This window comes from Buteo buteo, chromosome 3 (assembly GCF_964188355.1).
Source record: "Buteo buteo chromosome 3, bButBut1.hap1.1, whole genome shotgun sequence".
Taxonomy (NCBI): domain Eukaryota; kingdom Metazoa; phylum Chordata; class Aves; order Accipitriformes; family Accipitridae; genus Buteo; species Buteo buteo.
In genome coordinates, this window is record NC_134173.1 from 27,108,080 (window position 1) to 27,132,705 (window position 24,626).

Here is a 24,626-nt window from a genome sequence, read left to right on the forward strand (position 1 = left end):
TCGATGAGTCTTTTTAGAACAGTTTTCAATAAAGTGAGAATAAAATAAGGCTAGATAAGAAAGAAATAATGATTTGGGGGCCTTTGGGAATCTGTTACACGTGCTTTACTTGTGCCCTTGGGTAAATTAGTTGTGGGAAAAGATAAAGAGATTAAATACAGTCTTTGAAATGACATTGCTAATGACTCACCGTTTCAGAGAGCTTGAGAATTTAAGCTGCAATTGAAAAGCATCAAATGAAAAAAAAGAACCAACACTAACATTATCTTGGAGAATGTGTATCAGATAATGAGTTGATATTCTTTTAATGTTGAACAGATGTCCTAGAAGAGACAAATATTTTAATTCAAATTTTCTTCTACTTAAACCAGTTTGCAAAAATACAGGTACTCTATCACACAAGTGTAAGGATGAATATAATTAGAACCAAGACACTAATAGTTGCAAATGAGGAAAGCTGATTTCCTATTTCTATTCCATGGAAACATCCAGTATCTCAAATTGTAGTAGCATTCCACATTGGAACAAAAAGCCAAAATTTTCCACAAAATTACATGTAAAAGAATTGGGTTTGAAATATTAGACGTCTTGAAGTATTTCGCTCTGTCCTAATGCAATTCAGTTTATATCATTACTGTCAAATTAATAGAAGCAGTCAAGAAATTCAAACTCATCATGACAATCCTCTCTAAAATCACAGTGCTCTTTATATGCATTTCTAAAGTGTTTTCCTTGCTGGGTATCAATTGAATACTATTCAGTTTGCTAGCCTGCCAAATACACTCTTAATTGCTAATAAATTGTTAAATGCTTGGCAAATCATTCAGACAAACCAATGGGAATTTTGAAGTTTAGTCCTAATAATTTGACACTTAAGCAAGGAAAAAAGGAAATATAAAAAGTTATAAAGAATATGGTTTTAGCCATACTTGCCTCTTCTCCTCTCTTGGTCTATAATAGATAAGCACATGAAATCATTGGAAATATGACTCTCTTCTTCTCAAGCCTGTGTTGAAAGAGTTAAGTGTTTAAGGGGACAGGGGGGTGTCAAAAAGCCCTTTTTATTCCTCAGCCTCTGAGTATTGACACAGAGTATTTTCTTAGTGACTCTTGAAAGGTATTATGCTTTCCTGAGAAAAGACTTGCATATATGTCTCATCTGCTCCATCTTCTGCCTTAGTTAATGGAGAGCAGCATCGAGCCGGAGGAGCCTTGGGTTAGTGGTGCTTACTGGTAAGCCACTCCACAACTGCACTCATCAAGACTTTGTTAAAGCTCTTCTCCACTCTAAGAATAAGGAAAGGAGGCTTTTGTGAAAATTTTGTCAAGATGTTATATGGCCAAACAGTTCTAACATAGTATTATGGAAACTAAGTTTTCATCATCAAATGTGATCAATACTTTTTAAGAAAGACAGGTATGTGCTGTGGAGACTGGTGGTCTCCAGGCTGTGCCAGCTGTTTAAAGTTACTGCATATATGATCTCCTCACAGAAAGGTCTTCATTTATAACAGCATTTATGTTCCTTAAAGCAAATGCGAACTAGCACTGAAACCAATTTTTTAAAAATATATTTCCCTTTGTGATGAAAACTATTTCCAATTCAGTATATATAAAAATGGATCTCATGGGTTTTCTCAGAAGAAAACTTCTGCAGAATCTGCTTATCCTAGGACTGAACTGGGAAGGACATGAGAATATGAACACTAAGACTTAAGGCATTTATTACCAAGAAACTACAAATGATTATTCCAAATGGGTATGAAAACTTGACATGACCTACTCTAGGGGCTCTCACCCATGTCCCCATAAGCTGTGGTAGCTCTTTTTACACCTGGCAAAGACACCTGCAAGCTGTAGTAAGCACTGAGTCGTTCTCCTAGAGGGAATTGCCTTCAACATACAGTCATGAGACTCACAGGAGTCTCCTAAAAACAAACACGTCTTTCTGCCACTTTCATTTGCTACCTAGAGGTAGCACCCTGCTTTAATCTGCTCAACTCTTCCAAGTCCTAGATGTATGTACCTTTTTAGGACCAAAACTGATGCTTGCCTGCCAAGGACCATCATCTTCATTCCTCATGGTAGAATATTTTCCTCAGCAGTTTCCCATCTCTCTCTCTCAATTCTAGATTCAGGCTTTTGGTTCAGACTAACTTGAAATGGTGTCAAAAGGGGATCTTATTTCAAAGGGCAAGAGACTCAAGATGCTCTGAAACGCGATGGAGTTCAGCAATTAGAAAGCAAGGTGCTGTAATTCACAACCCATTGCAAAAAGCTTGGCTGTAGGTTAGGGCACTGGCAGAGAGCAACCCACATGGAGGGAGTTGTGTGTGAAAATATTCTGTTTCCCCAGAGTTTGAGAAGCATGTAAACATAAGGATGGCCACGAGCCTTTTGTCAGATCCTGGCCTATTCTACAGCCACTTTCAAAATTCACCAATCTGGATTAATCCCCTGCATACAACTGATCATACAACTGATGGCTATTGAATCAAATATTTCAAATGGGCTTAATGTATTTTAAATCTTAGTTGCCTCTTTTTCTGTATTTTTTACCACTCAGGCAAAGGGAACTGCATATTTTTTATATATTTATGATATATACTAACCAAGAATAAATCATGCAAGTGGAAGAATATTGTAGCGTTCGCTACATATCAAGGTGCCACGCTTAGACCACTGGTTGGCCCGGACCAGGGAAAGAGACAGATAACACACACAGTGTGAGCGCCAACTTCCCCCTTTTATTGCGCAGTTAATTCCTTTTATACTAACAAGGGGAGGTGGGGTTACAGGTACATCACAAGGCTGCGACTAACCCTCTAACTTTCCGTGCCATCGCGAGATCTTCCGAACGCCGACCCCTACAAATATCAGGAACAAAGTCAAGAAAAATAAAATAATGTGATTATGTCTGTGGCTGCTGTACCTGCAGACCTCAAGCAGAATATCTGCTGCTCTGCAAATCGCTCATTTTTTTGAAAGGTAAAAAAAAAAATCCTACAACATAAAAGACCTGACCTTCCTTGGCCATGGCTGATGCTGAAGGCGAGACTTTTCCAGGGAGGATTTCCAAACTGCCCACTCACTAGCCTATTCAATTCTTTAAGGCTTTGGGATAATAGAGACTCATTTATTGCTCAGAAGTGGCCTGCATGTAACTTTATATCAAGGAGGTTTGATGAATTTTCAACATGTGAAATTCCAGGATTTTCCTGGCCTACTGACAGCCCTTCTGAGCTCTTCCTCTTTTGCTACTTAAGTGTGTGCATTTAGGTATCTCGGTTGTGTTTTCAGACCATTCTGCTTTCACATTTTCAGGGCTGCAGTGCTTTTGAGGGTCATGATCTCATCGCCAAGCCCACAGTTGTTGCATTGCTAAAGCTCCAGCCCCTACAATCAAACGATTGTATAAATTTCTGCTTTTATTTAAGCAAAGCTCTCAAAATAACCTGGGAGGGCAAATAGTTTTCCATATGTCAGACCTAGTGTTATGTGACAAAAGGCTCACCCCCGCACCCCACAGAGGAGCACGGAGGCATGACAGCACGTGGGGAGACCCTGATAACCTCACTGGGGACACAAGTCCCTCCCTGCCCCTTGCAGGGCTGTCCCAGGAGAGCCTCAGCCCCATGGGCCGGGGGTGATATCCATCAGGGTGAGACAATGGGAGAGGTTCTCCTAAGCACCTCACAGACTGAGGGGAGTTGGCACATCATGGGACACAGGGGAACAGCATCTTGGGATTGCACAAACTTATAGGATGTTATGGGGAGGAACCAAAAACAATGAAAGAAGATGGATCATGGATGGTTTGGGGAATAACGAGTGTGGGAAAATTCAGGGATAAATGAGGCCAGAGCACGTCAACAGCGGCTGGTCAGTACACTTCTCTGGCCATGCCCTGCGTCTCACTGCTGCCATCTGTCCTGTCTGCTCATTAAACTCCGTTTCTATTTCCCTGGGTAGGGGGGTCCCTACTGTTGCTGGCAGGCAAGTGAGATAGGTGGCTTGAGAGCCAGGCATCAAAGCGGAGATAAGCCCGGGCCGAATGTGCGTGCGTCCCTGCCTGTGAGACAGCTGGAGGAGTTGGCTACTGTTAGGGCCAGGGTGTCCAGGCCAACTGCAGTGGGGACTGTGGGGTCTCGGTTCCACTGTGAGACCTATCTGCATGCATGTGTGTGTGTGTGTGTCTATGCAAAGGGGGGTGTGAGCATCCAGGGCCAGCCGCTGGGTAGACTGGGTGTCCATGACTGGCTACTGGAGGGGTCCATAGCCTGCGCGTGTGTGTGTATACATGCAAGGGGGTCTGCGTGCCTGCAACTGGAGTGGGGCTGGGGCCTTCGGAAGCTCATGTGCCCCCCAGGTGCCAGCAGCTACTGGATAGACTGGATGTATGAGGGCAGCTGCTGTCCACAGGGTGTGTATGTATGTATTTCCCACCAATGGACCTTCATGCTCATCAGACACAGAGAGGGACAGGACTAGAGCTGTTTGTGCTGCTTGTGCAAGTGCTGTGCTTTCTGGGTTGTGCTATGTGGCCACGTGTATGCAGGTTTTGTGTCTGTGCCTATTGGGAATTTGTAGTCAGCCTGGCTACAGGCTAGCCTCGCCTGTTAGGCTGCTGGATCCAGCAACCCCCAACAATTAAAGCTTCCTGAATGTCAAAACAGAGTCCTCATGTCCAGGGCTCTTCTCTGCTGAAAGCAGTGGGCATGAGTAAGTGACCTAAAGCCTGATATTAAATAAATTTATATTATTGGTCTTTCTAAATGAAGGATTTCCCTTACACAGAGAAGGCTTACAGACACACAGGGTCTGCCCGGTCTCTGCTGGTGGCTGCTCGGGGATCTATACAGGGGGAAGTAATTTCTGACTGCTGCACTGGCACCTCTAACTCAGCCCCTATGCAAAAATAAGAGAAAGAAACTACAGAGGGAGAAACTTTGAGCTGCAACTAGTGCAGAGGCTGCAGCTTCTCCCATCAGATTTCACTAGTGCAGGGCCATGCCTCCAGGATGGCCGTGCCTGTGGGTTTCATTCTCTCATGCTGCCAGGGATTACACAGCTCCCAGCACAAGATCATCAGCTACATGACCTGGGGCTGCAGGTCTGTCCCACTATCCAGTTACCAGGAATTTTCCAGTAAGTGAGACCCCATAAGGAAGTCTCAGTGATAAGAGCCAACCTGAGAAGAACCGTCCCAGCATCAACGCTGAGCACACTAATAAATCATTTAGCCCAGCGCCTTCTAAATTAACAGCCCCAAAGCAGCAATATTTACATAAGTTTCTCCAGCTCATGCACAGATGGTCTCCTACCGCTTATGCTGTGAGAGAGCTCTCAGTGTGAGCAAGAAGTGCCCTGAATAGGGGAACAGCTCAAGTTATTCACGGGGACAGTTTGCACACTTAGCTTCGGGTAATAAACAGTGCAAAATAAAGCATTGAGTATTTCCTATGAGTCTGGGAATTCTGACCTGTTTCTAAACAAGCATCTGTTTGCTCTGAGCATCAAAACCATAAACAAGCACAGGAAGAACCTTCTTGCAAAAGCAGAGCGACGGAAAGTTTTCAAACCCTTTAAAATTCCTGAGATCCTTTAAAATTCCCCAGATCCTTTAAAATTCTTGAGACATGGTATCAAGCGGAAACATCGCTTCAGCATGTGCCAGGATGACTGGCTGGGTTGGCTGTGACACTGCTTGGAACAACTGATCCACTGCCCAGCTGAGCAGAGACAGCAGACTTCACAGGTGATGCCTTGTGTCCTCCAACCAGGAAAAAAAAAGACATAGTGAAAGCAGGTCAGCCTTATTCACTTCTCTGCCTTTTGGTCCCAAGTGAGACAGCTTCACCTTGCACGCATTGCTAAGTGTAAATAGCTGGACCACACTCTCACTTTCCCCTGCAAAGTAGCTTTTTGAAGTAACCTTTTTTAAGACATGCATTGATAGGAGGCAGTCCGGTCACACAAGATGCACGCACAGCTGGGGCTGTGACATGGTCCTGTGCCAAAAGCTTTGGTTGCAGCCCTAGGTTGAAAAAAAGGGTAAGAAAAAAAATCCTTCATGATTTCTAATGCTTTCCATGAAAGGCGGGGGGGGGGGGAGAAGCAGCAATAAACATGTCAGTTCCAGAGGGCTGGTTTGGAGGTGTCCTTGGAGACAAGCTTGGGTTTACCTGGTGATGTTTGCAAGCCGGGCAGCCAACATCATTGGGACTCCTCTTTTTCTCTGTATTGTCATTTCCCATTTGCTTCTGTCCAAGCAGGTGGATGCCTGAAGGAGGCTATGACCCCATGGGAAGCCCGCGCTGGAGCAGGCTCCTGGCAGGACCTGTGGACCCATGGAGAGAGGAGTCCATGCTGGAGCAGGTTTTCTGGCAGGACTTGTGACCCAGTGGGGGACCCACGCTGGAGCAGTCTGTGCCTGAAGGACTGCACCCCATGGAAGAGACCCACGCTGAAGAAGTTCATGGAGGACTGTGTCCCATGGGAGGGACCCCATGCTGGAGCAGGGGAAGAGTGTGAGGAGTCCTGCCCCTGAGGAGGAAGGATCGGCAGAGACAGTGTGTGATGAACTGACCCCAACCCCCATTCCCCGTCCCCCTATGCTGCTGGCGGGGAGGAAGGAGAAAAATTCAGGAGTGGAGTTGAGCCTGGGAAGAAGGGAGGGGTGGGGGGAAGGTGTTTTAAGATTTAGTTTTTATTTCTCATTACCCTGCTCTGATTTGATTGGTAATAAATTAAGTTAATTTCCCCAAGTCAAGTCTGTATTGCCAATGACAGTAATTGCAGAGTAATCTCCCTGTCCTTATCTCAGCCCATGAGTTTTTCATTCTATTTTCTCTCCTCTGTCCAGCTGCAGAGGGGGAGTGATAGAGCAGCTTTGGTGGGCACCTGGCATCCAGCCAGGGTCAACCCACCGCACCCTCTGACCATACACGTCTTAAGAAAAGGAGCAAGGATCTCTCTAGCCTCCACCTAATATTCAGCCTGCTCACTCAGCAGGTAGACATTTCTGGAGCAGGGATTTCCAACGCACGTACCAGGGAAACGAACAGTGAAACATGCCGGTCAAAGCGATGGGTCAACACAGTGACACAAATGCAAAATGGTCTGGCACGATCTGTTCCACACCAGTGCACCAAGCATTCATGAGTGCTGCACGGACAGTCCTCCTCACCGAGGGCCAGATCCTGACAAAGCTCCCCTTTCCCCTGTACTGAAATTTTAAAACTGAAAGGCTGCTTCGAGGCTTTGTCTGTATGTCTATAGCCATGGGAAGAGCAGGACATCTAGTAGGAGCAGAGGTCCACTAAGCCACAGCTACGACTTAAAGAGTATAGAAAAAGACGCAGGTAAAGTGTAGCAAGCCGTTCTTCACGTGGCACAGCATCCCAGCTTCCCGCACTTCACAGATTTCCTGCACCAGAGGTTATGCCTGGACCATTGTATGGACATAGAGCTTACTCACACCCTCCATAGAGCAGGGAGGCTTGTTGCCGTGTGAAATAAGCAGATATCCCAGTGGAAGTGCTAATGAACAAATCGCCTCTGTGGGACAGCACCATCTCACATGCCCCGACACCGAGGATCGGGAGCATCCTGCCACCCTGCCAAAGGGTCCCAGCTTGGAGCTGGCTAAAGCTGAGTCAGTATCAGTATCCCTGTGCTGGACATTAAAGGAAATATTTCCATATTTTACTTTCAGACTGTGTTGAGATTGCCTCCATGCTGTGGAGCTGCCTTAGCAATGCTTGCTCACAGCAGGCAAAATCCAAATCTCGGGTAACATTATGTCCCTCCTAGGTCTTGCTTTAGGTCCCATATTCGTCAGGCAGAGGGAATGAGCTGTACACCCAGCAGCAACTTGAAGACAAGGAGAAGGAGCAGGCCAGCAGAAGATGACAGTATCCACGTTGACTTGTGACCCACCTGGAGGTCCCAGTCTGATCTCAGGAGGTGCAATGGGGTTCAGCAGGAGAGAAGAGAGGTGCTTTTGTCCCTGGAGACTACACCACCAGTGCTACACTCAGGGCACAGCTGCTTTCCACTGGCTGAGTTAATGTTAAAAGCATAGACGGTGTCCATGAAAAATCCTCAGGGAAAGCAATCTTCTGCCATTATGCCGAGGAGGAGGAGGATGCAGTCCCCAGGGAAGCTCTGCTGGCAGCTGAAGTCTGCGCACCAGCCTTTACTGGCCGGGTTAGTCCAGGCAGGGGAGGAAGAGGACCTCCTCAGCCTCTGTACCCCTTCAGTTCGGCACGTGTGTGGCTTCAGACACGGGCTTGGATCTATGAAGACTAAGATTTGGGGTTAATCATGTCTTCAATGAATGTAACAAAGCTGTGAGCATATTGGTTTGAGGTATGAATACCTAATAGAGCAAATACCAAACAAAACTGAAACTGCTTTAATTAACCAGTGTGTAACAGAGATTTCAGTTCATCATCACAGTACTTTTTAAAGTAGGGGGTTATCTGCATGTAAATCATAAGAGTATTTTTAAAAAGGTATTAATATGAGAACAACCTGATTTGCTTTAGTAACATATTCTGGAAGACAAATTTCTATTTATTTATAGATAACCAAAATGAAAATATTATGTCTGTTTTCATGTGGCAGGCTTAGAAAACAAAAAACAGTCACAGGAAAAGCTTTTGTGATGGAAAGTTACTGTCTTCTCACTGGGACTGCTCAGTCTGTGAGAAGGAAAGGGGAGGGCAAGGATATATATATATATTTATTGAGATAGATACATATATAGTATGTGTTTATTTTTATATATATATATTTTTATATAGAAGTAAGAACATAGTCTCAGGAGAAACCAATATGAATATTTTTACTTAACATGAGAAGAAATAAAACTTTTTCTGAGGCTAGAAAGGAGCAATGCGTGCTCCACAAATGCACACATCCTTGCTGGGCACTGGAGGCCTGGACATTAGTAGTTTCGGTGAGGGCACGAATGACAGACAAATAAATCCAGGCCCTGGCTCCCACCACCGTAGCTCCTAGCACCTGTCCTCAGGACGTAGAGGGTGGCTGGGTACAGAGACGTGTGTGCAGGGGCCCCGGGCACTCCCCCAGCTTTCCTGTGGGAAGCCTCCAGGGAGGCTGTGGGCTCTATAGGAGCTTTAGAAGCTGCACTCTGCATTTGTGAAAAGCAATTATAAGGTCAATTATAACATTTTTCTTCTTTCCCTGTAGCAAAGAACATCCCTAAGAGAGTCTCATCCAAACTCCTTCGCTCTGCTGCATCCTCCATTTCCCCAGCTTTGGCTGTGCCATCCCCAAACAAACACCAGCCCTGAACCCCTCCCCTCTCCATCTGCCCCAAGGGCTCAGCACATCTGTAAGAAAAGCTGTTGTCGCCTTGCACCCCAAAAAATCAGCATCTAAAAATATCAGCTGGTGCTTTTATAAATGAAAAGGGCGGCCCATCGGATAAAACCCATCGGAGACCCAGCGGATACTTGGTGCCCACGCGTGTGCATGCACACTGTGCCACCCACCCGGGTGGATGAGCAGCAGGCATCGAGGCAAACCTCACGTGCAGCAATGCCGGCCAATTTGTGGAGAACAAAACCCTCCACCAACTCTTCCAGAAAAAAAAAAAAGCCTTGAACAAACCAGCCCCGGGCCATTTCAGCCAGGGACAAAGCTAACAAGCAAATCAAATAGAGAAATATCCCAGCAGACCTCAACTGGCTGAACAAACAAACAGAGAAACTCAGGTTCCAAAGAGCAGCGGAGCTGGGTTATGAAACAAGATTTTTGATACAAAAGGAAGCTTACAGCTATCTCTGGTGATTAGACACGGAAGAGAAAGGTCGCTCTGGGTGTCAGGCCACACTTCACACACACGGAGATTATTCAATCAATATTTGTCCTGGAATCACATGTGGTGGAAAAATTTTCAAGTGAATGGTCAGCAGAATTTAATGCTTGTATTCATTCACTTTGTGCTCTTGGACGGACATGTGTTTTTAAATCTAGCACAACCTAAGCTTCAGAATCCAGCAGGTTTTTAACCAAAATACAGGCAAATCTTGGAATTAAACACTGTATTTTATATGCCTTTCAATTACATCTTCAGCAGGACAGGGACCACTCACCTATAATTTTAGAACGGGATCTGTGGTAGGAGGGAGATTATTCGAATTGCCCAATTTCTTGTCCTAATGGGAAAAATAATTTAGTTAAGGCTCCAGAAAAACAACCTTGTCCACAGAAACCTCCCCAAGGCTAAAGGGAGGGATTTATTCCTGCCATCGCTGCGTTCCCTGGCCACGCTGCTGCGCTGGCATTAGAGGTTTTATTTAGGGTCACAGCAGTAACAGCGGGAAGATATAATCCTCTGATGAACAGACAGCTGTTACCCCCTGCCTTCGTGAAAATGATGATCTCAGGTTGAGGATATTGTTGCCTTGAATCATCATATTTTTTTTATCCCCCCATGAGTTTGCCACAACAGATTGTTTGCTTATGTTCAGATCATAAGGTCGTGACTCAATTTCCATCCCCACACCCCCCCACAGCAAGAGTTAAAGGAAGTTTGACCGTAGGGGCCCTAACCATGGACTTTAGAATTTGGCTGCAAATGATGATGATTAAAACACAAACAAAACAAAATAAAAACAGACGAAACCCAACCCTCTTGCCTAGTGACTTAATGACAAAGTATGCACAAGTCACAGCACAACATCCAGTTCACTTCAGGTTGTGATACAGCTGATGAGTGGCATTCAGATAACTATCACAGGGGCAGGGTGCCTCTAAGTCCTTACAATAGTGGTTTTGTGTGACTACAGTGAGGTATTGGTGCTCTCTAGGATTGCATAGGGGTTAATTTCAGCTGCTCAGCGGATAGCCCGGGAGAGGAGAGCCCCATTCAACAGCAGGGAGAGTTATAGAACAAAGGCAAATACAGAGGCAGGGTGGCTGCTTCAAGGCAGAAGCTTTCAGGGAGAAGTTTATTTTAATAGTCTAGCTGGAAATTCACTGGAAAAACAGCTCCATTAGCCCTGGTCAGGAAGAGTAAAGGCAGAGATTAGGTTCCTCTGGCAGTCTGTCCTGCTGAAGTACCCGTGCTCCAGCACAAGACAAAGCGTTGCCATGTCCTGCATCCGATGTGCTTTCTTCCTTGTGCCACTAATGCAAAAGAAAAAAAGCCTCTAAGTTGGTCACACTGTGTTAAAGATCACTTTGATGGACTTCAAACAGCCTGCTGAAATCATCGGCTGCGCACTCAGGGCTGCCCTGCTTCCAGAGGAGATGCTGCAGGAGGGCAGAGGGATGAGAAGGGAGCACTGCCCAGGTCAGGGACCACATCCATGTCCAGGGGAAAGGCTCGTTGTCCACATGGCGGGTGGAAAACCAGCAAACCCCATGCTGAGGTCATTTGGCATAGCACCATCCTGGCACATTCACAGGAAAACTCAGTCCTGCTTCTCTTGCAAACCATTTCTCTTCCACCTGCGCACTTCCTCCTCTCTAAAAACACTTCCCCTCAGGGCAATGCTGACCCATGCCCCTGTCATTTGGGGATAGGAAATTCCCTATTCAAAGTGGGGCACCCTGGCACGAAACAGGGTTTATCCTGCACATGGGGAACAGGGCTGGCACATTTCATGTGCAGAGTTGCTCTTTCTAGGTTTCACCCACACAAGGCTATTGCATTGTATTTTGTAAACTTGCAAGCGACTATTCAAGGGCCAGAGGGAAAAGAAAGATCCTCCCTGAGCGTGATGTGCCCCTCTCAGAACTTTGGCCCTCAGTCTGCTTGGCACTGAGCATTATAGTGTCCTGCCTCACTGTGTGCTGTCCTCTGGCTCTGAATCGGGGCAAAACTGCACAGATTCAGGTGCAATTAAAATGATGTTTCATGGGAGTCACTCTTAATGCTCTGTAATGTATTTCCTTAAATAGCCACACATTTGGCCTAAAATTACTTGGCTCGATGCCCTTTAAAAATACTCACGTTGGAAACAACTGCATACTGAATTTGAGCATTTGAAGTTCTGGGACAAATGACCCTACCTGCATTTGTCATCTTCTTATCTTTATGGGCCATCATCCTCCTGCTTTTCTCTGTAGTCCAAGTATGCTTCGTACAGAGGAATAAAAGCAACATATCCCTCATCTATCTTGTTCTGGTTGGCAAGCAAATACTAAAGGCTCAAGACCAGCAGATGGCTATTCAAACAAATTCATATCTTATCGAGCCTACAAAGGATTAACACACCCATGTTTTCACTGTGTGGTTCTCCTGTGAGCTGTAAGGGTTTTCCTAAAGACAGAAACTGCCAATGATTGTTTCCAAGGGCACAGTATGCTTCATAATATATTATCAGATATTACATTCAGTCCACTAAAATGCTGATTAGGTGTCAGTTTAAAATTCCTGTACCTTCTTAAGAACAAAAATAGGGGGAGGTGACAACATGTCATTGCTGTTTAGAGCAGCACGAAATTTAAACTGGGGAATTTCTTGAAATTAGAAAGAGGAATTTCAACACTAATTGAAGTTCTGCAATTTTTAAACCTTTGTTTACAGCCTGTTTTTCTTCACTTCTTTTTCTCACAAACATGTTTTCTACCCCCAAAAATAAACAATCACTCAGGTGAAACTGTACATGGAGGTGGGACCTCGTGGCCACTTAGGAGCTGCTGAGGTTGTCCCTAACACCAGTACCGCATAAATCAGTGCAGACAGATCTCTCCTGAAATGTGCTTCAAGTTTCTCAACGCCAAGTGTCAATCCTACCATATCACCATCAAGACCTTTTCTTGGAGGTTTTTGCTGGTGCCTTAAATCGAAAGGTGTCTTAGGCACTTTTAGGATTTCTTCTTAGAGCCATCTCACCATCATCTGCCCTAAGGATGACAGGAGAAATGGCACACACAAATGGTCCCTATGCCTTTAGCACGTGGATTTCTCACACTGGCCACCCTCTGCACCAAGCGAAGTGCAAGGGCAGTTGTACTGATGTTAGAGCATCAGTGACAGAAGGTAGGACTATACCAGCAGAGACAAGATATAGATGAACCAGTGCTGAGAATAGAGCTAGAGAAGACATTTCAGCTGTGGTTACAGAAGTGATAAGACCAGGACTGGAAGATACAACTCTGAAACCCTGGTTTCATTTCTTTCCACTAGAGAACCTGTATTTCTGGACTCATAGTACCAGATGGGATGTGATGGGACCACACTTGAGGTTTCATTTACATCTGTACCCTTGATGTACACCACATCTGACTCCATTTAACTGCCTGTTTTCCCCAGATTACAATCTTGCCTTGAAATTCAAGTCCCAGCCTCCCCGTAACTTCCAGTCCATTCATTCATTACCTGCTGGCAAAGAACTGCAGGTTAAATTCTGTCTCCTTCGTATCACTTATGGGCATAACAGCTACTTTGCTGGCAATTTTAACAGCTTGGAGTTAAAAATAAAGCACAGATACATTTGATCAGCTTCAGTTCAGGGAATGAACACTCAGAATATTGAATCACAGAAGTATTCAGCTATCTGCAGCAATCGCTCTGGTCTCTGACCAACTGGTCAGATCGATGCTTTTCTTCCCCAGAATCCCTTCTTTTCAAGGCATATTCAAGAGAGCTTTGAAGTTCCAGGGTTTTCTTCTATGAAGCGTTGCTCCTGCTGCAAGTCAACATTAAGGCAACATAAAACTCTTACAATATACAACACAAGACCTTGTTTTTTAGAGGAGAGATGCATTTAAGGCAAATGTTAATTTAAAGCCAGATTCTAATATGCTCCCTCACAAAGAATAGTACTTTAATCCAGCAGTAGTCTCATAAAAGTCTATGGGATTACTCCTGCAGTGTGGTGCTTTTCAAAAGGGGTATCATCATTAGGGTGCAGCTCTGGGAAGTAACACTATGGTTGCAAGGAAGGTGTGAACAAGCTAACAAGCTTTTACTACTGAGGATCCACTAGTTAGTCCTAATGATGGTTTGAATGTGGCTGATTGCATCTTGCCTCACTGGCAGAGTGGAAAAGAACTCTTTCAATTAGTTTTGAAAATGAGTGAATTTAATCAGAATATTGCAGAATACTTGATATTTACAGAATATTTAGTTTTGTGCTAAACCCCAAGTTTTTAGCCAGTATTCTCCTACTCTCGCTATAGAAGCCTCTTGCTTTGAGGCAGCTAGTTCCCATAGGAACACAGTCACACTGGCATCATGGAGACGGCTAAAACATTTCCAAAAACAGCCAGCAGAATAATTCTGCTACGTATTCCTTCTACTGCTCTAGTTTAAGTGTGTGTATTATATCCTATTATATCTAGTTGGAATTACATCCCTGCAGGGCAAAATGAAATGCACATATATATATATATATACACACACACAAACACATTCATACATTATAGAGACAGCCAAAATCTTGTTAATTCCTGTTGGTGTACATTTGAACTAATTTTTTTTTTTTTTTCTTGAGGGGCTGGCACAAAAACCAGCCACCTCCAAAGACACTGCAGTAAATTAGAAGTAAACCATCCATTTTTACTTTGGAAGAAGGAATTACTGGTGTGTCAAACTTCCCAACAGAGAGACCTGCAGATGCACCACATATGTACCAAATGCCATGCTAGGAGAGCTGTACCCTCCTGCTACATTGCTATTTCTTTCACTTTGCTTTCTGGCCCCTAACAAAGTTTTATTTTGTAATAAATTTTAGAATGGATCTGACAGACTCTTTCCAGCTTTCATTTCTTCACAGCTTAATGGATTTATCCACTCCTTGGGGGTCAAGGAGGCTTGAATTTTAGTCTTTTGATATGAATGCCGTCTCTCTTCCCTTACTTTCTTCTACACCTGAATGCTTCATTTATTTAAACGGCCTCATTGATCTCCAATATGAAGATTATTACACTGAGGTGCTATTCAATTTGAGCAGAGACAGCAGAAGGCTTTGGATCTCTCTTGCCAGGGGATCGCCTTTCCGTTTATGTCATTTCCATTTGCTGCTTAGAAAACTTTCCTGCCAAAACATTCAGAGGAGAAATGTATCCCGTTTAGACCAATTTTTAGCAGCTTTAATTTCAATGTGATTATGTAAAACGTGCACGTGGCAAGTTATGGTTATTTGGGCTGGGGCTGAGCTGCTGGTTTCCCCCCCCCAGTGGCAGCAAGCCACCCCCCGCCCCATGGGCCGGCAGCTGCCCTGGTAGACCCCAGCGCAGAGCTGGGGCACCCGTGGCCATTCCTCCGCAGGTGAACTTGCTGTTCCTCGAGGCGGGGGCTGGACTGCCTCTCCTCCCAACACGAAGGCAAGCAGAAGGATTTTGGAAGCGCAGGCAACAGCCCCACGTGAGCACCATGTCGGCGGCCCAGGGCGGCAGGGAGCCATGAAAGACCTCCAAAGGGCTGTGGTGGGAAGCCTGCGACCTGACCCAGCCCGTGATGAGACCCCCCCTGGTCGGGCACACACCAGCATCGAGGTGCGCAGCCTTTGGCAGCTCACAGGTTTTGAGGGAGAGGAGCTGACTGCCATCCTCCTCCCACCCAGCCCGCAGCCAAGGCTGGTCCCATGACCCCCCACCACCAAGGTTGCCGCCATTTCACCTTCTTTCTCAGCAGCTCAGTCGCTTGTGTCAGTTTTTCGGGCTGCCCTGGGACAGAGGCAGAGCTGACCTGGCTGGATTTTATTAAGCCGGAAATTTGCTGGTGGCAGATATTTAGCTGGGAGTATTGCTTGGAGGATCCAGGCAGGACCCGTGCCCCATCCTGGGGGCAAGGAGAAGTAGCTGCAGACCTCCTGGACCCTGGTGCAGGTGGCCCAAGGTGGCAGGACTCAAGGGTGCAGGTGCAGGTTTTATTTCTCTTCTGCTTTCCACACCAGCCTGTGATGAGCACTACCCGCTGAGGATCTCCCAAAGTTAAAAGGGTTCTGAAACTCCCTGAAATTTCAGAGTGAACCAAGCCTGGCGCTCACAGGATATCATGTTGCACGCAGACCGAAAAAAGCCATTGAGCTGAACGCAAAACCCCAGCTCCTGCCGCCAAAAAGTTTTCCATTTGCCTCCTTCATTCCGCTTGGAATCACACTCCCTGAATTTAATATTTTCAAGAGCAGAAAAAAAAAATCTCCTTTGAACTTTTTTTCTTTTTCTTGGATATTAAACATTTCCAGTCAAGCTGAACTCGTAAGAGAGTGTCTGAAGTGAAACACTCCACCAGCATGTCCCTCCAGGAACTTCAAACGCTAGTTATTTAATGTTTTTACTCATTGAAGACCATGTCTGAGAAGGTGTCAACAGCGTTTTCACTCTCACCCTGCCCCTTGGTCTGACTGTCCTGTGAACTGGAGGACTTTCCTACCCTCAGCAGCCAGCAAATTTAAGGACTTGCTCACATGAATGTTTCAGAAACCTGCAGCCTGTTTTAAAATTATCCCCAGGCGATTAAAAATTAATGGAGGCTGTGATGAAGATGGATGTTCTTGCAGGCTTCCCTCTGAAATCTTAATGTCCAGTGATTCTGTACCTGATTCCAAATTGTCTCAAAATGGTAAAAAACAGGATAAATCACAGCTGTCACTTAATGAAAACCTTAAAAAAGCTCTTTTTAGCAAACAGTCGTTCTGTTCTACTGCACTTACAAATGGCTTTTTATTTACACCTCTGCTTAAGGAGATTTCCAGGCAGACAGGACATTTGCCCATTCCTCGTTTCAATAAAGACTACTCCATTTTGAACCTCACGCCTATGTTAACTTATGATACTGCAAAAAAAAAAAATTCTGATTTCACAGAAGAAAACTGCAGCAAGACAAGGACAAACAGAGACAGGGGTTGTTTTCTGTACAAGTGCCCACAGTTTTTGTTTTTCAAGGGAGGGAGGAGTTATGTGGCCCTGTTCCCATTTAATCACTCCAGTAGGAGCCAGCAACGGCCACATTCCAGTTGCAGTTCCGACCCGGCCACCTTCCTTGTTTTGTCTAGTTATCCTACAAGCTCACTGAGGCATGGGAGAGCATTTTAGCAGCACCCACTAAAAAAGAGCTCCCAGTTTAGTGTGGGTCTTTAAGGGGTCTGACAGCATACAGAGTGAACAAACAACAGCAGCAACAACAAAAAAACTCAAAGCCACCTTAAGTTGAATGAGGAACTTGAAAAATCCAAGCATGCAAAAAAATAGTGAGGGGGACTTCATGTTGGATGTGTAAGCCCTCAGCTCCCCCCGTGTGTATGTGTCAGACCCAAGGTCAGTATCTTTTCCTCCTGCAGCTCCTTCCCTCTCCACATCCAAGCGGGCTGCTCCCTCCTCCACTCTACTTGCCTGCCCTGCACCGGTGGTCCGGCAGCTGCCCCCACCGTGCCCCAGAGCAGCTGGGAACATCCCTCCCACCACTCCTGTAGGTCAGGGGACTGCAGGTGCTCAGCCCATTCAGCAAATGCGGAATGCTGAAGTCTGCTCCATGAAGATATACCCTCACTGGCAGTTCTAGCTGCTAGGCAGGACTAAGTCCCTAGCTAGCATATGCAAGCTATGATTCAAAGGCTTAAAATTGGACAGAGGTGGGTGGATTTTGATGGGAAGGGCACCCCCTCCTCCTTCCCCAGCCCCACGTCAGAGACAGAAGCCCACCTCCTGAATTCTTGTCTTGGTGCTGGGATGCTGGGGTATGCCAAAGGAAAGGTCACAAGAATTTCTAATGTCGGCAAAGCGATGTATTTTTCTTGGTCTTGCCCTTGGAGCTGGCATAACCATTTTGACCAAAGTTTTCCAAGAAATGTTTGGCCTGAATTGGATCTAGCATGGGTCTCGCAATGGAAAATATTAAGTATTCTTAATAAATGGCTGTTGCCACCAGCCTCACCTAAAGGTACTGTAAGTTGGAGTAAAGATACAGATTCCAGTTTTGACTTAACTAGACTGCCCTAATTTCTCTGAGAGAGAAACGACTATCAAATCAGCTCTACCACCCATATGCACACCACTAGCTTACTGAAGATCTCAGGAACCTTTCAATGCACACACAAACACCACACATGCCACAACTCCGACATCCAAAACAATTGGCAGGTTGCATGCTCTGACCATCCGCACTTCAACTGATCCGCAGAGACACTGTTTCATCTTTGCTGAGGGCATCTGCTTCTGCACATCCTGTCCTGTGGTCACACACACTGCTCCAACCATGATTTTAGGTGGTCACAAATCTCTACCACTTTTCCACTGCCATATACGAATTTGGGTTTGCGTTAACGTGGCAATGTTGGCACCTACCCTGGAATGATGCAAACAAACAACATTAGGTTCTTCATAGAGAGGCAAGTGTGGACCTACACCTATCCAAGGAATGCTGCTCTTCAAAAAAGGTGACACTCATGTTAGTGTCAAGCTTTTACATTTCAATTAGCAAAGGTGGCCCTCAACAAGTAAAACACTCAGGCTCCTGAAAAACGACCAATGGGAAGCACAAGTACTTAGTATTTCTGAGAATCAGGCTAAATTTACAACAGACTGAAGGTTAGGGCCTGGCACCAAAACAGGCCTTGCTATCCAGATGCAGTATTAGTCTTTTGTAAAGAATTTGTACTGTCTTTATCCAATTTCCAGTCTTAACTATGGCTCTCAGTGAAATGTGTTCAAACTCCCTCTACTTTTTTTCTGCCAGACACTCTTTCCAAGCAGAAGGATTATTAAATTCATATTCCAAGTCCTTCTTGAATACTACAACTGCTTTCCTCTTTTGAAGCACAATTCTCTTCTGAAAAGGGACTCTGGGAAGGAAAGAAAAAAGCATTTATAAAGACTGCACATTTCTTGTTTCTCCAGTCTCGCACAGCAAGGGTGCTCACAGGCTACGGCAAATCTGCCTAACTGTTGGGATCTGATAGTCATATCCATCACCACTGGTAATAATGATCTCCGTTCTCAACTACAGGAGCACAGAAGCATTACCTCCAGACTATGTCTTTGCTGAGCTTTGCATAACAGCATTACCTGACTGATCCTAACAGTCAGAAAACATGCCTGTCAAAATTAAACGAGACAATTGCATTTACTTTTTCTTCCACTAGCTGCCTCGGTTCTGCAGCTCTAACAAGTATCAGTGACAATAAGAAACTTGTTTTTGTCACTAAACCAGGCAAGAACTATGCTGAGGCCACTCAAGAACTGGCCTGGTGACTCACGCTGGTGACTCAGGACCGGTTATTCCTGCAGAGTTAACTCTCGGTATAATACAAATCTTGCCTCTAACTCAAATTCCAGGTGAAGTTTTCGATTCACTCGCAAAAATATTTTTAAGCTTGACTTGGCAAGCTGCTCAGGAGGCCAGCTTTAGCTCAAGGTCTGTGGCCTTTCAGACTGGCTCTTCATGTCCTGCTGGCCACATGCTTGCATTGCAGCAGGACTGCCCTCACACTCGTTAAAGTAAACCCAAGACAACATGAGGCTTCCACACTTGGCTTAACTTGGAAGGCAGGTACGCAGAGGCACCGTTTCTCAAATCTCATTTCTCAGACTGGAAAACTGCTGAGCTTTTATTTTTGTTCAAACTCCCTCCACCTTCTTCAATGCCTTTAAAGCCAGCCTCTCCACTTACCTGAGTTAATGGGTCCCCCAAATTCCATGTCATCTCCAAACACCCACAACTGATGAGTCTCTCTTCGAGCTCTTGGTGCACTGGGTGAAAAAGCCATCATGCTCTACCACTCCTATTACCACTTGTCATCCAACCGCTTACATAAGCCTGTGACCTCTGAAAAATACCCATTTGCTTGCACTTAGGTAGAGCTGGTTGGTTGGAAGAGATCTGGGAGAGAGAAATGATTGAAAAAACAGTCACAGAAGCAAGCTTCCAGAATATGCCTTTTTGGTTTTCCTTTCAACTTTGCTATTTCCTCTAGTCAACCACTGGTTCTCCATCAAAGAAAAAAGTTTCAAACGGCAAAGTCAATTTGTTTAACATTTCCACATATCTTCCAGCAGACAGGACTACTATAGCACATGTAACCATCTATAGCTCTGCTAAGCACAGATCAAAAGGACATAAGTAGCTGGAAAAAAACATTCACCTTAGGTTGTGCACATTCATTTAAATTTGCTACTAAATGTATAAATAGGTCTAGAGAACCTGGTATTTCTAACACGCCAATTATCCTTGTACTGTGGTACCCCACTCGTTATCAAAAATAGCTTCACTTCAGACTGAAAAAGTCATGCTTTTCTTCTTGTATGTGGCTTTCTCAAACAGGTTTATTCTTATGCACCTTGGAAGGGATGTTTTAACCCACCTTCAACGTGATTTTTGGAAAAGGCAGTCTGTGCGCACACAGTACCCCCAGAGGCAGCTTGTGCAAGTTAGACCATGGACATCAGTCTACTGAAGTAGTTAGGCTGGTGAGCACAGACATGCACTTTGCAAAGGTTGCACCAGGTGATAAGGTGAGCTCAGCTGAATGAGCCTGGCTAGCAAAGGCCTACAGTTTATCCTGACCCCTCCAATTTTGATGCAAGGAGGTTCAATAAGCTCAACCATTCACATAAGCATTCCTGGTCCCAGAGACAGTATTGTAAAAATCATGTGCCAAAAAGCATCTGGATGCACATGTGGACATGGGGCGGGTAACATTTTCCTCTGGGACAGCTCTAGAGGAGCAGAGGTCATGGCTCCATTTAAAATAATGCTTACAACAGAGAGTGTGATTTGTCCTATCACACGAGTAATTTTGTGAAAGGAGTGCACACTTCCGCACTCATAAAAACTGTCCCAAGTTAGACCTACCTCTGGAACCCCACCTGGTGTTTTGGTGGTGGTTCTCTTTCCCAGAACTATACCTTGTGAGTGGCTGGATTTGGAAAATACACTCCAGGACTCAGTTGCCATAGTAAGCTTTTGAGCTCTGGAGAGAAACACTCACTGTGGCTGCTTTCCCTTAGAAATGCAAGAGGAAAAAAAAAATCCCAGCGTATACCTTACTCGGCTATAATGTAGGAGGCCCGAGTTTCATGACCTACCTACCATCTAGTAGTAGTCCTTGGACCAGAAGTCAGCATCCAGTGAATGTGCTATCAGGCTGTGACACCTCTCTGTGGCCCAGGACTCCTCCTCCAAAAAGTCCTGAATTCTTTTAAAAGCAGTACTGTCTCAAAAGGAGCACGGAGCTCCTCCACGGGAGCAGAGTGCATCGGTGCCCCAACACCAGACATCCCGCTGGTTCCCACTGCACGGACAGGCCCTCCAGTCAGAAATGGGCATTGCCTGCCCCATCAAAGGAAGGTGACAGGTCTCCAATTCCTTGGTCTTCCTCTCCGCAACAGAAGTTTGAAGGACACTTTGCAACCACAGGGGTACAGAGCATCCTCCTAGCAGGTGGGAGATGCCAGCTGGGCTCTTCTTCGGGGAGGCAAGCCTAGCACTCAGGCCGACCCACTTCCCATCCAAATGATTGAGCCCTGACATGCCAGAGGGACAGGCACACCAGTGCTCTCTGTTAGGAAAGACAGCTTCAGTGTAAACCTCAAGGGAGCAGTCTGAATTGAGAATGCCCATCTCAAAATACCACTTACCTTTCTAAGAAGGTGGGATCTGGGAAACATCCCTTTCCTCCATCACTTCTCATTCCCTTGCTCAGTGCTTCTTGATCAGGATGCTGCCCATAACAGCATCCTTACCGCATAGGGAGCACACCCCAGGGACTTGGCCCCTTAAAGTTCAGGTTTTGTGGCACCCAGTGTCAGTAAAGGCCAAACTTTCAGAAATCAATCCAAGTCACAGAGCTTGATTCTAAAGTCATTGAATGCTCAAAAGGTCAATTTTGAGAGGAATGCAAAACTGGGTCCATAGCTCCCTCTAACAATAGGATTAGGTTCCCCTCTGATCAATCTAATTTTTTTTTAGATCAAATTAGCAAGCTTTTGATAAAATTGTAGGGGACATTACAATATTTGTGACAGTTTGGGATGGCCTGTAAATCATCTACCAACTATAACTGGAATATAATACAAGTCATTGTAATGCTTTATGAAGTAGGCGCACATTGCTATCTTGCAACAACCATATGTTCTGCTGTTTGTATGTATGTGTTACCCAACCCTTACATAAGCCGTTGATGAAATTATCATCACAGGACAAGAACACTTGTAGCACGGTTGAGTTGATCAAAATAAAGTAATGAAGAAAGGAAGGAGGTTTATGCTAAGGTGGGACTGGCTGCTCGCCCTCCCAAGCCGCAGCTGCAGAAGGAAGGAGCGTGCAGACCCGCAGCCAGCTGCACCACAGCCATCCATTCGGAAAAGACAGGGAATAGACGGATTTCGGGCTTGGGCTACATACCAGAGGGCAAACTAAATAACCGCACTTTCTCTGGTGCAGGGGAGAGGGAAGGGAACTCGCGACACGTTACTTACACACACACGCACGCCTCACAGGGCAGCTGGGGCAGCCCAGCCTTGCCGCACCGGGGGACGCGCCGCGGGCAGCCAAGCGCATCCCCGGGGGCTGCCCCCCCGCCGGGGCGCCAGCGCCTGCCCCGGGCCACTGGCCCCCTCCCGGTAAAACCGGCGGGGCAGCACCCGGGCCACTTTGCCGCGGCACGGCTGCAGCCCGGTGCCGCTCCAGCAGCCGCGGGGGGCCGGGCCGGGCCGGGCCGAGCCGCAGCCCCCGGGCCCGGTGCTGCCGGTGCCAGCCTCCGAGGGGCATGTGCTGTGTACGACGGGCGCAGACTCCACCTTCCCCGGCTCCCGCCCGCCCCCACGCATCCAGGAAGGGAAAAGGAGGAGGAGGAGGAGGAGGAGGAGGAGGAGGAGGGGGGAAGGGGGTGAAAGGGAAAAAAAAGAGAGGTTGAAAGGAGGGAGCTCGCCGAGACCCACCCTTCTCCCTCCTCCTCCTCCGGGCTGCTGGCTGGGCTTTTGTTTTCCTCCAGCTCCCCGTTTCCCACACGTGATTGCCGTGTTATTGCACAGGGCGCTCGGCGGCGCGGCTGCACCTATAAATACGGAGCGGGCGGGCGGCGGGGGCCCGGGGCAGCGCGGCGCGGCGCGGCCGGGCGGAGGGCACCCCCGCGCCACCCCCATGCACCCCGGCGGGCCGACGGCTCCCATGCCCCGCCGCCCGCCCGCCTAAGGGGGAGACCGCGAGAGGCAGCGCCCGGCCAGCGGGGAGGGGAGGGGAGGGGGAGCTGGCCGACAATGGCGGCGGCCGCCACCGCCGCCAGCCCCGGTAGTCCCGCCGCCGGGCCCCTGCCGCCGCCGGAGCCCTGCCCCAGGAAGGGGCCGCCGCCGGCGCCGGGGCCGCCGCAGCCGCCGCCGGCGCGCAGCGACCCCCGCCGCAGGCAGGCCGCCCTCTCCTTCCTCACCAGCATCTCCCTCGACGGGCGGCCCCCGCCGCCGGGCAACGACGGCTCCGCCGCCAGGCCCCGCCAGGCCCCGCCGCCGCCGCCGCCGCCGCCGCGGCTGGGCAGCCCCCCGGCGGCGCCCGCCGAGCCCCCCCGGGCCCAGGAGGAGGAGGAAGAAGAGGAGGAGGAGGACGCCTTCGCCGCGGTGCAGGTGCCGGCCGCCGCCTTCCTGGGCGCCGCGGCGGCGGGCAGCCGCGGCCGCCTCAACTCCTTCACGGCGGGGGTGCTGCCGGCGCCCTTCGGCCGCACCAGCCCCCAGGGCCCCGCCGGCAGCGGCGGAGAGCTGGGGCAGCCCGGCCCCGCCGCCGCCTTCGAGCTGCAGCGGTCCCGGTAAGCCGCGCCGCGGAGACGAGGGATGATGCGCGGGCGGTGGGCTCGCCCCTCGGGAAGGGCGGTGGGCTCGCCCCTCGGGAAGGGCGGGCGCGGGGAGGCCCGTTAGCCGCCGGCCGGGAGCGCCGGTGGCGCGGAGCCTCCCTGCGCGGGGCCGGGCGGGCGCTCGGCGGCCGCGGCGGGGCCGGGGGAGCGTGCAGGGGCAGGTCTGCGTCTGCAAAGGCGCCCCAGGCTCCCGGGCGGCAGCAGTCCCTCCCGCCCGGGCGCCAGTGGCCGAAAGTTTCGCTCCGGCTAAGCAGTGCAGGCGTAGGGCTGCACAGCCGCCGTCCTCCTGCTGCCGCCGAGCACCGCTCCGCGGCAGCTGTCACCCCCTCCTCGTGGCTGGCGGCGGGTTCGGCCCGCCGTGCTGCCGGTCTTCCGGGCAGCGGGCTGGGAACCAGCGCTGAGCCAAGCGCACCGCAGCCAGGTCTGTAGCCCACAAAGGGCAAGGAAGTCTTCCCATCGATGCCCACGGAATACGCTGTGCGCGCATGGTGTAAGCGGCGTCTCGCTCCCTCCCTAAATAAGCTCGTCGTCTACGAGCGCTTCGCGTTCCTCTGGGTTGTGCCTTGCCGCCGGGTACTCTTTTGCCTTTTAGTAAGCTCGTCTCAAAAGAATAACCTCACCTGCTTGGAAAGCTGAGACTTTCGGCAAAGAAGCTGCAATCATGTAAACGTGTGCAAATGCATATGGATTTATTCCTCCAGGGGTACAACATCATCTTCCTTCACTTCTTCAACAACATATCGGCTATCAAAGGCTCGCGGGGGGCGGGGGGGGGGGAGAGCCGGGGAAGAAGCCGGAGGAAATGACTGCTCTCCCCAGGCCCACATCGGTCGCCACTCCCACATTCCCCATTCGCCACGC

The 24,626-nt window shown here is 47.9% G+C and overlaps 1 protein-coding gene and 1 long non-coding RNA gene across 2 annotated transcripts in view; one reads left to right on the forward strand and one right to left on the reverse strand.

Annotated features, from left to right (window-relative positions):
• Positions 1-14,444: 14,444 nt before the first annotated feature.
• On the reverse strand, positions 14,445-22,187 carry LOC142028996 (uncharacterized). Its single transcript, XR_012649774.1, has 3 exons — positions 21,017-22,187; positions 19,598-19,807; positions 14,445-18,770 (listed from the first exon to the last, which is right to left on the reverse strand). It is a non-coding gene; the product is annotated as an uncharacterized LOC142028996 (long non-coding RNA).
• Positions 22,188-23,079: 892 nt separating this feature from the next.
• CABLES1 (Cdk5 and Abl enzyme substrate 1) overlaps positions 23,080-24,626 on the forward strand; it is a 76,093-nt gene continuing 74,546 nt past the window's right edge. Inside the window, exon 1 of the mRNA XM_075023120.1 lies at positions 23,080-23,720. Within this exon, the coding sequence (XP_074879221.1) occupies positions 23,185-23,720 (536 nt within the window). The 5' untranslated portion in view covers positions 23,080-23,184. The remainder of the gene's footprint in view (positions 23,721-24,626) is intronic.